At 40.3% G+C, this 14,887-nt stretch overlaps 1 protein-coding gene across 1 annotated transcript; it reads right to left on the bottom strand.

Moving 5' to 3' along the window:
• Positions 1–4,429: 4,429 nt before the first annotated feature.
• LOC309356078 (olfactory receptor 6F1-like) lies at positions 4,430–7,053 on the bottom strand (the record flags this gene model as incomplete). The annotated part of the gene is made up of 2 exons (XM_081887258.1): positions 4,430–5,379; positions 7,026–7,053. The coding sequence occupies 2 exons, from the start codon at positions 7,051–7,053 to the stop codon at positions 4,430–4,432; spliced, it is 978 nt and encodes a 325-aa protein (XP_081743384.1).
• Between the last annotated feature and the right edge of the window lie 7,834 nt (positions 7,054–14,887).

Raw genomic sequence — 14,887 nt, 5'->3', positions numbered from 1 at the left:
GAGTTATTTCAAACTATTTATGTACATTATATGATGAATTCTGTTGGCTGCATGCTGTCTTTCATTTATACAAAATAGACACATTCAAATGAGCTGAAAACTGGGATAATTTCCCATTCCTGCTTGTTAAACATTTGATCTGATGAGTGGGGACAGGCACTGTGTCTATTATTTATTTATTTATTTTTAAAGATTTGTGTGTGTGTGTCATTGGTGACTTTGGTAGGTCTTGTAGGTTGAATAAAATTGATGGGAGGGGCACATCAGGCCCCAATAAGAGGATTAGCTACCTGTGCATTAGATATTATTTAGCTATGTCAGAACTGTAAGTTCCGAATTTATTTTTCTAGAGCTTTTTTCCGCTTATTCATGATGCACAGACCAGAGCAAAACTGAGATTTCTGCTTCCTTTTTACATGATTCCTCGCACTTTTTTATGAAACCACATTTCAATTGTGAACCAGCTGTTCACTACTATTACTCCTTTCCAGCAAAGCTTGATTGTTTCTGCTACTTAACATAACTTCATTATGTGTTTAATCTTCCCCAAACCCATTACTTTTTTTGGGGGGGTGGAGAAGGATTTTAGTTACCTGTGTTTGAATCTTTTAGTTACCTGTGTTTGAATCTTGAAAGCTTCCCCCCTCCCACTGAATGCACATTCCTTCTTCACTAAGTAGAAAATGCTGCATACCAAAACATAGCTGGTCCATTATCCCACCAGTGGACCTTGGGATATCAGTCTCCTGGAAAGGGGAGGGGGTTGAAATAGAGAATGAATCATTCTCCCCTCCCATGCAAATTTACTGCAAAGCAATGTTGTCATTAAAGTGCATAGTAGAAATGAAGGGGTGGATACTTAGATTGCAAAGAGGTATTGCCCATAAGTGCCATACCTGTGGAATCTTATAGATATCCAAAATGGTTGCCACATAAAAGGAGATTTCAGAGTCGAGTCCCCCAATAACCCCTGTCAGATTATTTTCAATATCACATACATAGTTGGGGACACATTTCTCCAGCTTGGATAAAAGTATCAGTGTGGCAAGATACGTCTTTCTTGCATTAGTATAGCTGTCATAGATGTGGAAGCCCAAGGTGATATTGGGTAAAATGTGCGAGCATCCATTAATCTCCTTGACTGCAAATGCCAATGCCAGGATGTGCTGGTAAGCCTTGGGCACCACCCTAGAATGAGAGTTGCAGATTGTTTCAGAAGCATCTTCAACACTTGGAACATTTAAATATGTACTCAGAAGTTAATCATATTGAATTCAGTTAAGTCTACTACTGCGCTACTAGACTGCTAGTATGCTAAAAATTCTACAAGGAAGGCTCAAGTAGTATGTGGACCGAGAACTCCCAGAAGTGCAAGCTGGATTTCGAAGAGGCAGAGGACCCAGAGACCAAATTGCAAACATGCACTGGATTATGGAGAAAGCTAGAGTTCCAGAAAGACATGTACTTCTGCTTCATTGACTACGCAAAAGCCTTTGACTGTGTTGACCACAGCAAACTATGGCAAGTTCTTAAAGAAATGGGAGTGCCTGAACACCTCATCTGTCTCATGAGAAATCTCTATGTGGGACAAGAAGCTACAGTTAGAACTGGATATGGAACAACTGATTGGTTCAACATTGGGAAAGGAGTACGACAAGGCTGTATATTGTCTCCCTGCTTATTTAACTTACATGCAGAATTCATCATGCGAAAGGCTGGGCTGGATGAATCCCTAGCTGGAATTAAGATTGCAAGAAGAAATATCAACAACCTCAGATATGCAGATGACACAACCTTGATGGCAGAAAGTGAGGAGGAATTAAAAAACCTTTTATTGAGGGTGAAAGAGGAGAGCGCAAAATATGGTCTTAAGCTCAACATCAAAAAAACGAAGATCATGGCCACTGGTCCCATCACCTCCTGGGAAATAGAAGGGGAAGAAATGGAGGCAGTGAGAGATTTTACTTTCTTGGGCTCCATGATCACTGCAGATGGTGACAGCAGCCACAAAATTAAAAGACGCCTGCTCCTTGGGAGGAAGGCAATGGCAAACCTAGACAGCATCTTAAAAAGCAGAGACATCACCTTGCCAACAAAGGTCTGTATAGTAAAAGCTATGGTTTTCCCAGTAGTGATGTATGGAAGTGAAAGCTGGACCATAAAGAAGGCTGATCGCCGAAGAATTTATGCTTTTGAATTATGGTGCTGGAGGAGACTCTTGAGAGTCCCATGGACTGCAAGAAGATCAAACCTATCCATTCTGAAAGAAATCAGCCCTGAGTGCTCACTGGAAGGAGAGATCCTGAAGCTGAGACTCCAATACTTTGGCCACCTCATGAGAAGAGAAGACTCCCTGGAAAAGACCCTGATGTTGGGAAAGATGGAGGGCACAAGGAGAAGTGGAAGACAGAGGATGAGATGGTTGGATAGTGTTCTCGAAGCTACCAGCATGAGTTTGACTGAACTGCAGGAGGCAGTGGAAGACAGAAGTGCCTGGCATGCTCTGGTCCATGGGGTCACGAAGAGTCGGAAACGACTAAACGACTAAACAACAACAACAACAACAACAACTAGACTGCTATACATCCCTACCAAGAAGTAAACTATTTCTTTTTTTCACAGCTGATTCATGTGAGTTTCCAGATCAGTATGTTATATTTAAATCAAAGATAACTGAGTTGACATTTGCAGCATCAGCCATTGTTCTGAAGCTGCTGCTCTGGGATTGATCATGAGAGACTGTGTTCTTACACAAGTTCTTCAGGCAGTACTGGTGGAGGTTCCTCCATGAATGTTGCTGAAGTGGATAAGAAGCCACCATGGGAAACAATGCCACCGATGATGAAATCTCCTGGCTGATGATAGATGTGAAGTGGACGATGAGGACCTTGGAGCCTGCATTTTGCTATGTGAGCCTCACATATGTAAGGAAATAGTTCCAGCAGAAAGATTACTAAAACAACCATCCTTACTACAATACAATCTTCATTCCTCACAGAAACCACTATTTTCCTGGCAATACTATGAGCAGCATCTCCAAGATGAAAATTGTCTAATTTGAATGGTAATTTAGTTTCCTGACAGGTTGCAATTTGGGCATCTCAAACTCAGACATTTGGATACCAGACCCTATCTATTCTGATTAGATTTATAGTTTCTTTGACAGTTATCACTGAACATCCACAAGGATTTTTGAGAAGCAGCAGCTTTAATTATAGTCCTCTTAATAATCAAACAGGAAAGTAGTTATTCATTAAGTGCTAGGTATTCCCAGTGGAAATGCTGGAGAAAATGTGTTTGTCACATATTCAGAATCGTCACTTTTTAATTCCCTTGGATTAGATAATAATGGACCAATGGTGTAGTGGTGCATTTTGAACTTAGAGCTCATCATAACAAACCCTGTAGCCAACTGGGACTCCAAAATGTAGTGTGGTGTAGTTAGCATCTTGGAAATTGTTGGAGGAGACCTGGATCTATATCCCTGATCAGCCATGTGTCATGACTACAATCTATGCACAATACTTACTTGGGAGTAAGCTCTGTTGAATTCCAAGACCTTATCTATGATCGCAAAGTTGTACAAGACTCGTAAAACATAAAAAGGAGAAAATACCATTAAAGGAAAACAAAATGCCGTCTCTACTTTATTATCATCCCACATCTTCAAATTCCACTATAATATACTAATGACAAACAACAGTAAAACTTGGAAGCTTAGTTACTGCTTCTTCAACTTCCAAAAGCAAGGAGCATCTTGTGCCCTGGAAGATGATGACAAATCTGCTGTTGTACAGCACTGCAAGGGAGAGTAGAGTTTGAAATTACCCAAGACAAGGGAAACCAACAAACAAAGAAACCACAAGAAATAGTATATGACAAATTTTTTTATTAAAAAAAATATTTAAAGATCCCTCTGCACACAATGCTCTTCTCTCCCTCACAAAGCCAACATTCTGATAATACTTCTTGCATTCTTGTTCAACCCACAGATTAATAAAAGGTGGAAACTTCTAGACTGAGAGTAAAATGCACGTGCTTCGTAGGGTGAAGATCCTTCTTTTGACTTCCAGTACCTGTCTTCAAAATGAAGTCAGGAAACCTCAGTTTCAAATCCTTGCTATAGTAACTAAATCTGGGTTAGGTGGTCCACTCCATCACATACAACTCATCACACTCAAGTTGCATGAAGGGCTGCCTATAAGGATCACTTATGAGCATTATAGATTACCATTGGCTGTAAAACAAGCAAAATGAGATAACTGAACCTTTCAAAAAGTAGATTTTGTAAAGAAATAAATGGTGCTTATATAAGTATGTTGAAAATATCCTACATACTTATATCTGCCAAATATGGTAGACATCATTTTAAAATACAAATTAGCAGATACTTTGTTGTTCCCCACATTCAAAGGGTGTGTCAAAGTTTTCATTCACATGCCAGTGCAGGATTTCTAGTCAACAGTTTCCTCAATGCATTCTGGACATCCTTGTTCCTCAGGCTGTATATAATAGGATTGACCATTGGTGTCCCAACTATATAGAGCACAGAAAAGACTTTGCTTAAGTTGGGATACCAAGTTGTTGTAGGTACACCATACACCACCATCAGTGTCCCATAGAACACTGTAACCACAATGAGATGTGAGGAGCAGGTGGAAAAGGCTTTTTGTTTGCTTTTGGCAGATGGGATCTTGAGGATGGTGGAGATGATTTTACAGTATGACAGAATGGTAAGAAGGAATGGAGAGAAGGATACAAGAGAAGCAATAAGGAAAGAAAGGATTCTCACCAGTCGTGTGTCTCCACAGGCAAGTTTAACCACAGGTGCCAAATCACAGAAGAAATGATCAATTTTATTAGAGGCACAGAAAGGCAGCACAGAAACCATTGGCATGGTGACAAATAAGGAAATAAACCCACCAACCCATGACCCTATCGCTAGCTGAACGCACACTCTGAAGTTCATTAAGTTTCCATAATGCAGTGGTTGGCATATGGCTACATAGCGATCATAGGACATTGCTGCTAGAAGAAAACACTCGGTAACTGCCAGTGAGCCAAAGATGTAAAACTGGAGGAGACAAGCTGAGAAGGAAATGGCCTCATGGGCAGTCAGTAATGTTTTCAGCATCTTCGGAACCACACTAGTGGTGTACCATATTTCCAAGAAAGAGAGGTTTCCCAGGAAGAAGTACATGGGGGTATGAAGGCTGTGGTCAGTTAACACAACCGCTGTGATCATTATATTCCCCATTAATGTTACTATGTAGACCACAAGAAATATTACAAATGTAGGCATTCTTAGCTCATGAAGGTTCCCAAATCCCAGGAGAATAAATTCTGTGATCACTGTTTGATTAGGGCTTGCATTTCCACCTGAAAAACAGACACTCGGTTGATGAGGAAGAGGAAGACAAGCAGAGCAGGGTATCTGTTTAACAGAATCTGAATAATTTGACTCCCTATAGTAAAATGCAATGTACAATCATATTGAGCAATACGAAAACTTCTTTCCAGTTAACTCTCTTCATAAGCCATTGCACATTTAGTTATGTAGGAAACTCACCTCCATTGTTCTTCGGGTAAGTGGCAGCTGGGCTGCTTCCAAGAAGTATTTCCTAGGATAAATTTTGCACATTTGTACGTTCTGCAAAATTTAAATATTTGAATACGTAGAGCAGGGGTAGCCAACATGGTGCTTTCTGCTGTTGTTCGATCACAACTCCCATCATCCTGACCACTGACCATCCTGGCAGAGGGTGATGGGAAAATAGCTACCCCTAATATAGAGGCTTGTAATCTTTGATTCCTCAAACTTTCCCAGAACCTTTGGACAAAATTCATAGACTCATAGAACTGTAGAGCTGGATAGTATCCCAAGGGCCATGTAGTCCAGCCCCTCACAATGCAGGAATCTCAACTAAAGCATCCATGACAGATGGTCACCCAACCTCTGCTTAAAAATCTCAAATGAAAGAAAGTCTACCACTTTCCGAGAGAGTCTGTTCCTGTATCAAACAGCTCTTGCCATTAGAAAGTTATTCCTTATATTTAGTCGGAATCTCATTTTTTGTGACTTGAAGCTATTGGTTCTGGTCCTACTCTGTGGAGCAGGAGAAAATGAGCTTCTCCACCTTCCATGTGGCAACCTTTGAGATATATGAGGATGCCTATCCTATCTCCTCTCTGTCTCCTCTTTTCCAGGTTAAACATATCCAACTCCCTCAACCATTCCTCATAAGGCTTGGTTTCCAGACCCTTGATCTTCTTAGTTGCCCTCCTCTGCACATGTTCTAATTGTTATATTTCTAAAACCAAGTCTCTGGTGCTCTGTCATACAAAGGGAAACTAGACCTGAATGTGCAGGGAACCTGCTGCTCTCCTGATGTTGTGGATCTACTCACAATGACCCCTTCCCAGGGAGCAAGAGCTAACCTTTGAAGGTGAACAAAGCAGGCAAGATTTCAATGGCTCTACTTAGCATGACTAATGGAACAATCCTATGCACAGGAAGCTTGTGTGAAGCAAGCCCAGTGTAAACTGAACTGGCAAAAAGTACATCAGATCCAAACTCTGTTCAGGGGCAGGCTACTTCTGGCTGAGCCAGCCTAAATATGACAGGAGGGAAAGATGCCTTTAAAATGTATTTTGAGTTATACCCCCCATCTTGTTGTACACCAGGTCTCCAGGACACATGACTGAGCTGAAAGGGTTTGAAATCCAACCTAAGTCTCCCTTCCCTCTATTCCCCCCCTCATCTGTTTTAGAACTTATGCCAATTTAAGATTCTCCAGGCTCAACTCAGATGACTGGATCCCAGCTCAGATGAGATAAGGATGGGGAGATAAGCTGGTGTAGTCTGGGTGTTCCGGGAACCACCAAGCTCAATCAGAGATCTGCTGGATCCTAACTCCACTCATGCTGGTGGATCTTGCTGTAGAATTGAGTCTGGATCCAACTCAAAGTTTGTCTTTTTAAAATATTTAAAGGAAAGGCAGCTAAATAAATGAATTCTGTTTTACCTTTCAACACATTGTCTTCTAAATGCATCTTGCAGGTCTTGGCTATGTATCTATCATAGGTTATAGGTTATTTCAGATTCCTCGTTGGGGAAAACTAGTTCTCGTGGTGCTTTATTCTGAGAGAGTAGCTAAAATGATGCGTCCTTGGCAAACCAATAAATAAGCAAATTGTTGAACTAATTAGTAGCAAAATATTTATATTTAGCAGTGCCATAATAATTTGATTGCATGAACAATAGGGATTAATTTGTATCACTAGCCTATTTCCAGTTGGGAATATTTATTTATGAGTCAGGTCAAAGTTCTGGTAGCTAAAAAATAAGGGAGAACAAAACGGATCCCCCCCCTTCTTTTTTTGAAATGGCACAGTCAACATTGTGACAATCAGAGAGCATAATTGCCTTTAAATCTGTAGCTATGCATTTTTAACGAATGGTATTTGTATATAAGCATGAAGAAGACATATTGGAATGTTGTTATTCTTATATCTGCATTTGATAAAAGCAGACACACACATCAACAACCTAGAATTCACTAGAAGATTTATTTATATTAGTAGTTTAATATTAAATAATTTAAACTTATTAATTATAGTAACAGGGCACAGCTGTTTCACTACTTCACAACAGCCTTGGCAGACATATAAAATATGTCAGAATGGTATGATTTTTGTAGAGTTATCTTAATATTTTAAATGCACCCCCATTTTAGCTTCTTTTCAGCTTATATCCTATGTTTGTAGTTCTTCTGTGAAGTATAAGATACAGTAGTCACTTATATTATTTACATCTACTATCCATCAACATGTGATCCATACAACATGTATTTTTAATCTTTTGTTGGAAGCTGCCCAGAGTGGCTGGGAAAACCCAGCCAGATGGGTGGGTTAGAAATAAATTATTATTATTATTATTATTATTATTATTATTATTATTATTATTATTACCAACTCCTAGAGGCCATGGGGGCTTCAGCCCCCACAATAAATATTTAAGGGGCCAGGGCCCCACAAAGTTGATGGGCATTCCCATTCAAATGGTGTGTCTGTACTGTGTCATGTGATCAATTTTGCAGGGCAGGGCTTACCTGGGCCCCCACAATATTTCATTCAAATCGGCACACCTGATGTGATCTGCTATTTCTATGCTGTCGTGTTTGCTTTATTGTTTTATAAACTAAGTGCAAAATTACTAAAATTACACATTTTAAAGTAGACAAGATTGAATTTTTGGGCTCCTTTAGGAGGAAGGGTAGTATAAACATTTAATACACAAATAAATAAATTCCTCTGTTTCCAGACTGAGGCATAGCTGTCAACCTTCCCTTTTTTGTGGGAAATTCCCTTATTCCAGTGCCATTTCCCGCTGCTTCCCGCTGCCACCCTGGATTGTTAGATATATTGTAGACTGTCCCCAGGACAGGTGAGGCTGCTGATCCCTTATTTTCAAATCTGAAAGTTGACAGCTATAGACTGAGGCCTTGTTTTTCTGGTGTCTGATCCTTCCTGTAAGTCCCCAGAAACATTTACATTCTATAATTTCCTATCAAACTAGGTGCATGAGGAAACACCCTTTTCAGATGTGGAAAACATGTTTTCTTGTGCAATTTCTCAGGGAATTTCCAATTTTGAATTCTTGATGCCATTCATTATCATGAGCAGTGTAATTAGTTGCTGCATGTCAAAAATAAAAAGCAACAAACAAGCCAAAATGCCATCTGTGTAGTTGTAGTTACATTTATTATCATGATGAGTATTATAATTAACTGCTGCTTGCCGAAACAAAAACAAAAAAAGGAACTTAGTTGTGGTTTCTGTTAATTAAATTAACAATATATACCATGAAGGATGCCATAAGTATATCTTCTAGCACTTAGAGGGAGGGCTAGCAACTAAAATGAGGCATTTATTCATCAGAATGATCCTCAGGTCTTTCTATTTGCAATTGCAGACTTAAGGACTGTTTGAACATTCAGATTAGGCCATTGTAATCTTGCAGGCTCTTGGGACTGTTTTATAGACTTCAACAGGAGAATCTGCTTGTAGATGGAAAAATTGAACTTGTGCTGGGGATAATGGTTCTCTTGGTGTTATGGATGCTCATTCTGCTCCCTCACATAGCATGCAAGGCTCACACTGTTAAATGCAGGGTCTGGTATCCACACCCTCCATTCCACAAGTATCATCAATCCGGAGACCTCCTCATTGGTGCTGTTGTTTCCCATGGTGGCTTCATCTCCTTCTCACCAGATTTCACGATAGAACCTCCACAGCCACTGATGGAAGATTTTTTGTAAGGGTTTAATTTTTTTTACTTAATATTGGCTTCATTTCTCTTAGAAGTAGAATGATTGGTGGTAAGCAAGCCTTGGGCTGATTGTCATCTGATGCCTTTTTAAAATGTCTTGTGGGAGGGGGGATTATTAGGTTGTCTTTGGTTTTGGTTTTATTATGTGTTCTGTGTTTTTTTTTAATATGGTGATTATTTGTGCATATTGATGATGATAAATTGTAGAATATCCTTCTGATACAAAATGTAACTCTCATTCTAGAGTATTGCCTAAGAATTACCAGCATATTGTGGCCTTGGTCTTCGCAGTGAAGGAGATTAATGAAAACTCTCAGATCTTACCCAATGTTACCTTGGGCTTCCACATCTATGACAACTATTACAATTCTATGTGGACCTACCATTCTACAATGCTGCTCATGTACAGTTTGGAGAGATTTTCCCCAAACTACAACTGTGATCTACATAATAAGCTAACTGCAGTAATTGGTGGTCTGGATTCCCAAATTTCTTCTAATATGGCCATTTTCTTGGATATGCACAAGATTCCACAGGTAAGATATGCAAATAAGAGTATGACAAGTTTACAATTCCTTCACAACTCCTTAGTCATAGTTGGGTGCAATGGATGCTTTAGAAGGCAACAAATGAATCTTATCTTACATGTTAGTGTCATCTGTGGGAGAGGGGTGTTATTGTTTTATTTTGTTTTTCTTCTCATTTTTATTGTGCATTTTATGTTTTGTACATTTTTATGCAGTGAACCACCCTGAGAGCTTCAGATGAAGGGTGGTACACAAATTTAAATCAACATCATCCTCATCATTTTTAGGTGCTAGCCCTATTCTTTGGATGAGAGCAAGTTTGCTACTCTCTTTCTCTTTTATTAAGGAAATCATGGGAGTCTTCCTTCTGGAAGAAGTGACTAAGCAGGATTTCACATGGTACAAGGGGTCAATCAGATTGGGAAGTGCATCCTCATTTTAATGGCAGTGCCACCCACAACCTCTTATTTTTTAAATCTTCATGCCATCTACCTTTCCAATGTTTGGCGATATGGGACTAGGCATTTGACTATACAGGGTCTAAACTGGAATTTCTGGGATATTTTTAAATCAATGTTAGGTTTTTGTTTGCTTCTTTTTGCCTACTCCACGTTACCCTCTACTGATACAGATGAGCTTCATGAATTTCTCTGTTTCATTTCCTAAACTGGTAAGTGGATTTGGTCATCATCAAGCATCCAATGTTTTCACTGCCAACCAGCTTAGAAGGCTGTTTGGTATGGTGCCCTGTCTGGCCTTCTGGATGCCCCCTGTGTAACATGTACCAACAGTGGTGGGGTACACCAGTCAAGTCACAAACTCCCAGGGATCCCATTTAATGAGAGATGGGAAACTGCTTCATCCCATGCGATTAAACTGATGGAGTTCAGCTGGGGTAGTTTTGCAGAGTTTGGTGTTTTCACCAGTCTGCAAAGATTCAACCTGACTGCACTTAATTATGTTTGGTTATATTTAATAAATATAACCAAAACTGGCCTCCTGATTCTCCCTTTGGTGTGCAGGAAAAGCCAGCGTGGTGTAGTGGTTAAGAGCGGTAGTCTCATAATCTGGGGAACCGGGTTCGCGTCTCCGCTCCTCCACATGCAGCTGCTGGATGACCTTGGGCCAGTCACACTTCTCTGAAGTCTCTCAGCCCCACTCACCTCACAGAGTGTTTGTTGTGGGGGAGGAAGGGAAAGGAGAATGTTAGCCGCTTTGAGACTCCTTAAAGGGAGTGAAAGGCGGGATATCAAATCCAAAACTCTTCAGGAAAACACAGTCTGTATGGCCCGTTCATAACCTATAAATGCCACATTCTCATTGACTTTGAGTTCAAAGTACTTAATTACTTTGTTTTCCCCTCAGAATATTTACTGTGAATTAATTCATGAATCTCAAGGAGATTCTTCAGGACTACATATTATCATAATGCACCCCACTATGTAAATAGCCCTAGGAAAAAGGTAATTTAGGAAGCTTCCAAACCAGCTGTTTATTGAGCAGTGATTATTGTATATTTGCAGAAAACCTGCATGGAGCTTATATAGCATTGCCTCTTTATTAAAAATATTTATATCTCATCCTTCTTAATTTCACTGAATAAAACTCTGATAATTATTCTAAAAATGCATCACTTGCAGACAGATCATAAAAAACTTTAAATTTGAGACACCTTCATACAGTTCACTAACTTTGCAAGTAAAATGGCTGTCAGAGTAGAAATGACATGTGCCAATAGTGCCAATTTCTCTAGCACTAATGGGTAATGAATGGGAGTTTAAATCACCAAAAGTGATTTTTTTATCTTCAACCTCATCTTTACATGTATCCTTAGCTAACATACAGCCCTGCTCTGGAGACGAACTATAAAACCCCAGGCCTTTTCTTCTACCAGATGGTCCCTAAGGAAGACCTTCAGTATGATGGGATTCTCCATCTGCTTCTGCACTTCAGGTGGACGTGGATTGGGACTGTTGTTATGGATACTGACAATGGAGAAAGATTTGTGCAAACTGTGCTTCCAACGTTTCCCCAGAAAGGTGTCTGTCTTGCCTTCATAGAAAGAATCCCCATTCCAACTTTTATCTCAGAGGTTAACAGCATGGTGGATCGTGGGAAAGAAATAAATGATAAAATAAGAAACAGCAAAGCCAACGTAATTGTGGCTTGTGGGGAATCTTATTCCTTGGCATTTTTTAGATGGTTGTCATTTCTGTCAGGTGTAGACCACATGGCAAAGAAACCCAAAGGCAAAGTGTGGATAACAACAGCCCAGATAGAGCTCAATTCATTCTCCTATCAAAGGAATTGGGATATGGAAACTTTCAATGGTGCAATAGCCTTCTCATATCAGTACAATGATGTGCCAGGATTTCACCAGTTCGCTGAGGGCAGAAACCCTTTCAGCACTTCTAGAGATGGTTTCATCAGGGACTTCTGGCAACATGCTTTTGACTGTGCATTTCCAAATACAACAGTGGGTGAGGTGCCTGAAAATATTTGCACAGGAGAGGAGAAGCTGGCGGACCTTCCGTCCATCTATTTTGAAATGAGCATGACTGGCCATAGCTACAGTGTCTACAATGCTGTTTATGCTGTAGCTCATGCATTACATGCCATGTCTTCTTCAAGACTGAAAAACATAGCAATGCTGGATGAAGGGGATCTGAAGCTTCAGAATCAACCATATTGGAAGGTAGTTAGCTAAACATCCTCATTAGTTAAACTAATTTGAGAAGAAAGCTGTCTCCCTATACTCTTCCAGTACTTGTGGTTATATCTTCCTTAGTCTTTCTGAAAGCTAGAACCATCATATTTAATTCAACCATCCAGCTATCTCTACTTTCTCATTCTTTGTGTATGTGCTGAACCCTAAAAACTTTGTAACCAGTACAGAAATCCACATTTTGAAGCTATGTCTTTTATAATCTTAGGAAAGTTTGCTCCTGCATCTGGCTGCAAAAGTGGTCCAGGCAGGATTGCTTTTGTGCGGGGACAGAAAGACTGGCATGCAGCCACACCAGTTTCTGATGCTAGAAAATTTCAGCAAGGGGAGGGGGGGCAGAGGTATTTAAGGTGATACTTTCTGCCTCTTTGTCCTCTTTCTTTCTGAGCACAGGATCCAACCTGCCCTCCCAGTGTGAGTTTAACTGGTTGCCTTATTTGGGGGCAAGAAGGATTTTTTGTCCTTTTCTGTGATTGGCTTACAGAGGCATCCCCCCCCCCCATTCCATACTGTCATGCCAAGCTGCCACAGTTAGTGGTGCATATTGGATATTTATGTTGATAGGTTATGTTGATGATGGGTGGAAAAGGTAGAGACTTAAACATGTGATGAGTAGGGTCTGGAACCTGTGTCACTCACTCTTGAGGGGGCATGAATGGGTTTCTAAAAAAGCTCAATAACTTTGCAAAACAAATTAACAAATGCCGGAATTATGAGACAAATGCAATTTCATGACTCACCTGCATCATTTTCTAAACCTTTATATTTTCAATCTAGCTCCATCACTTTCTGAGACATATCTCATTTAACAACAGTGCTGGACAGAAGATTTCCTTTGACCAAGATGGGAAGTTAGTAGCTGGATTTGATATCATCAACTATTTATGTGGTTCAAATATATCTAAAGTAAAGATTGGAAAGGTTGATCCTAGGGCCCCTTCAGAACAAGTATTAACCATCAATGAGAATGCCATCACATGGGACAACTGGTTTAACCAGGTAGGATCCAGTTAATAGCAATTACCAGCTACTACTTGTTCTTTAAAGTACTGGCTGTCAGTAATGATACACAAAATTAATTTCCTGAAGTATTGCTCAAATGAAGATACTTTATATAAATTTGTAAAAGTTTATATACTTCCTAACATTATGCTTGGCATGGAGAAAATGGTTAAAGGTAAAGGCACCCCTGACCATTAGGTTAAAGGTCAGGGTTAAAGGTTAAAATGGTTAAAGGTAAAGGCACCCCTGACGACTCTGGGGTTGCGGCGCTCATCTCACTTTAATTGGCCAAGGGAGCTGGCGTTTGTCCGCAGACAGTTTTTCCGGGTCATGTGGCCGGCATGACTAAGCTGCTTCTGGCAAACCAGAGCAGTGCACGGAAACGCCGTTTACCTTCCCGCCGGAGCGGTGCCTATTTATCTACTTGCACTTTGACGTGCTTTCAAACTTCTAAGTTGGCAGGGGCAGGGACGGAGCAACAGGAGCTCACCCCGTCACGGGGATTTGAACCACCAACCTTCTGATCAGCAAGTCCTAGGCTCTGTGGTTTAACCCACAGTGCCACCTGTGTCCCAGAGCAGTTTTTCCACGTCTCACATAACACTAGAACCTGTGGATGAAACTGAAGACAGATAAAAGAAAGTAATTCACACAGTGCATACTTAGACTATGGAACTTATTCCCACAGGATGGCCACCAACGTAGATGGTTTCAAAGTGGATTGGACAAATTCTTGGAGGTTCAGGCTAAGAATGGCTATTAGTTATGATGACTATGTTCTGCCTCCACAGTCTGAGGCATCTGAATAGTATGGGGTGGAGCGAAAGGTGTTCCTGTTCTCAGGTCCCCTTGCAGGTTTCCTACAGGTCAGTGTGTGAACAGATGCTAGACTAGATGGGCCATTAGCCTGATCCAGCAGGCTCTTCTTATGTTCCTATGCTTTTACTTGAAAAATTTGCTTCACTGATGTTTCTTGTTCCTTCTTCTCAAACACATTTCAAAACATTTCCCCGTCTTTTGTTTAACCACTTAAAATATAAAGAGAGCAAACTCAGAGTTCAGAGGTAAAAAATACAGTGAGTTTGTAGATAGAATAATAGAATCATGGAATTGTACAGTTGGAAGGGACCACGAGGGTCATCTAGTTTAAGCCCCTGCAATGCAGGAATCTTTTGCCCGATGTGGGGTTTGAACCTATGACCCTGAGACCTATGACCCTCATGTTGTACTGACTGAGCTATCCACAAGGGCAATTAAAAGTTACATCGCGAGTCAAAAACTGTAAACAAATATGCTAGAATT

Source organism: Podarcis melisellensis (genome assembly GCF_964234715.1).
Source record: "Podarcis melisellensis genome assembly, chromosome: 13".
In the NCBI taxonomy this organism is placed as follows: Eukaryota; Metazoa; Chordata; class Lepidosauria; order Squamata; family Lacertidae; genus Podarcis; species Podarcis melisellensis.
Note: the sequence above shows the minus strand (reverse complement) of the source record. Positions and strands in the feature narration are given on the sequence as shown.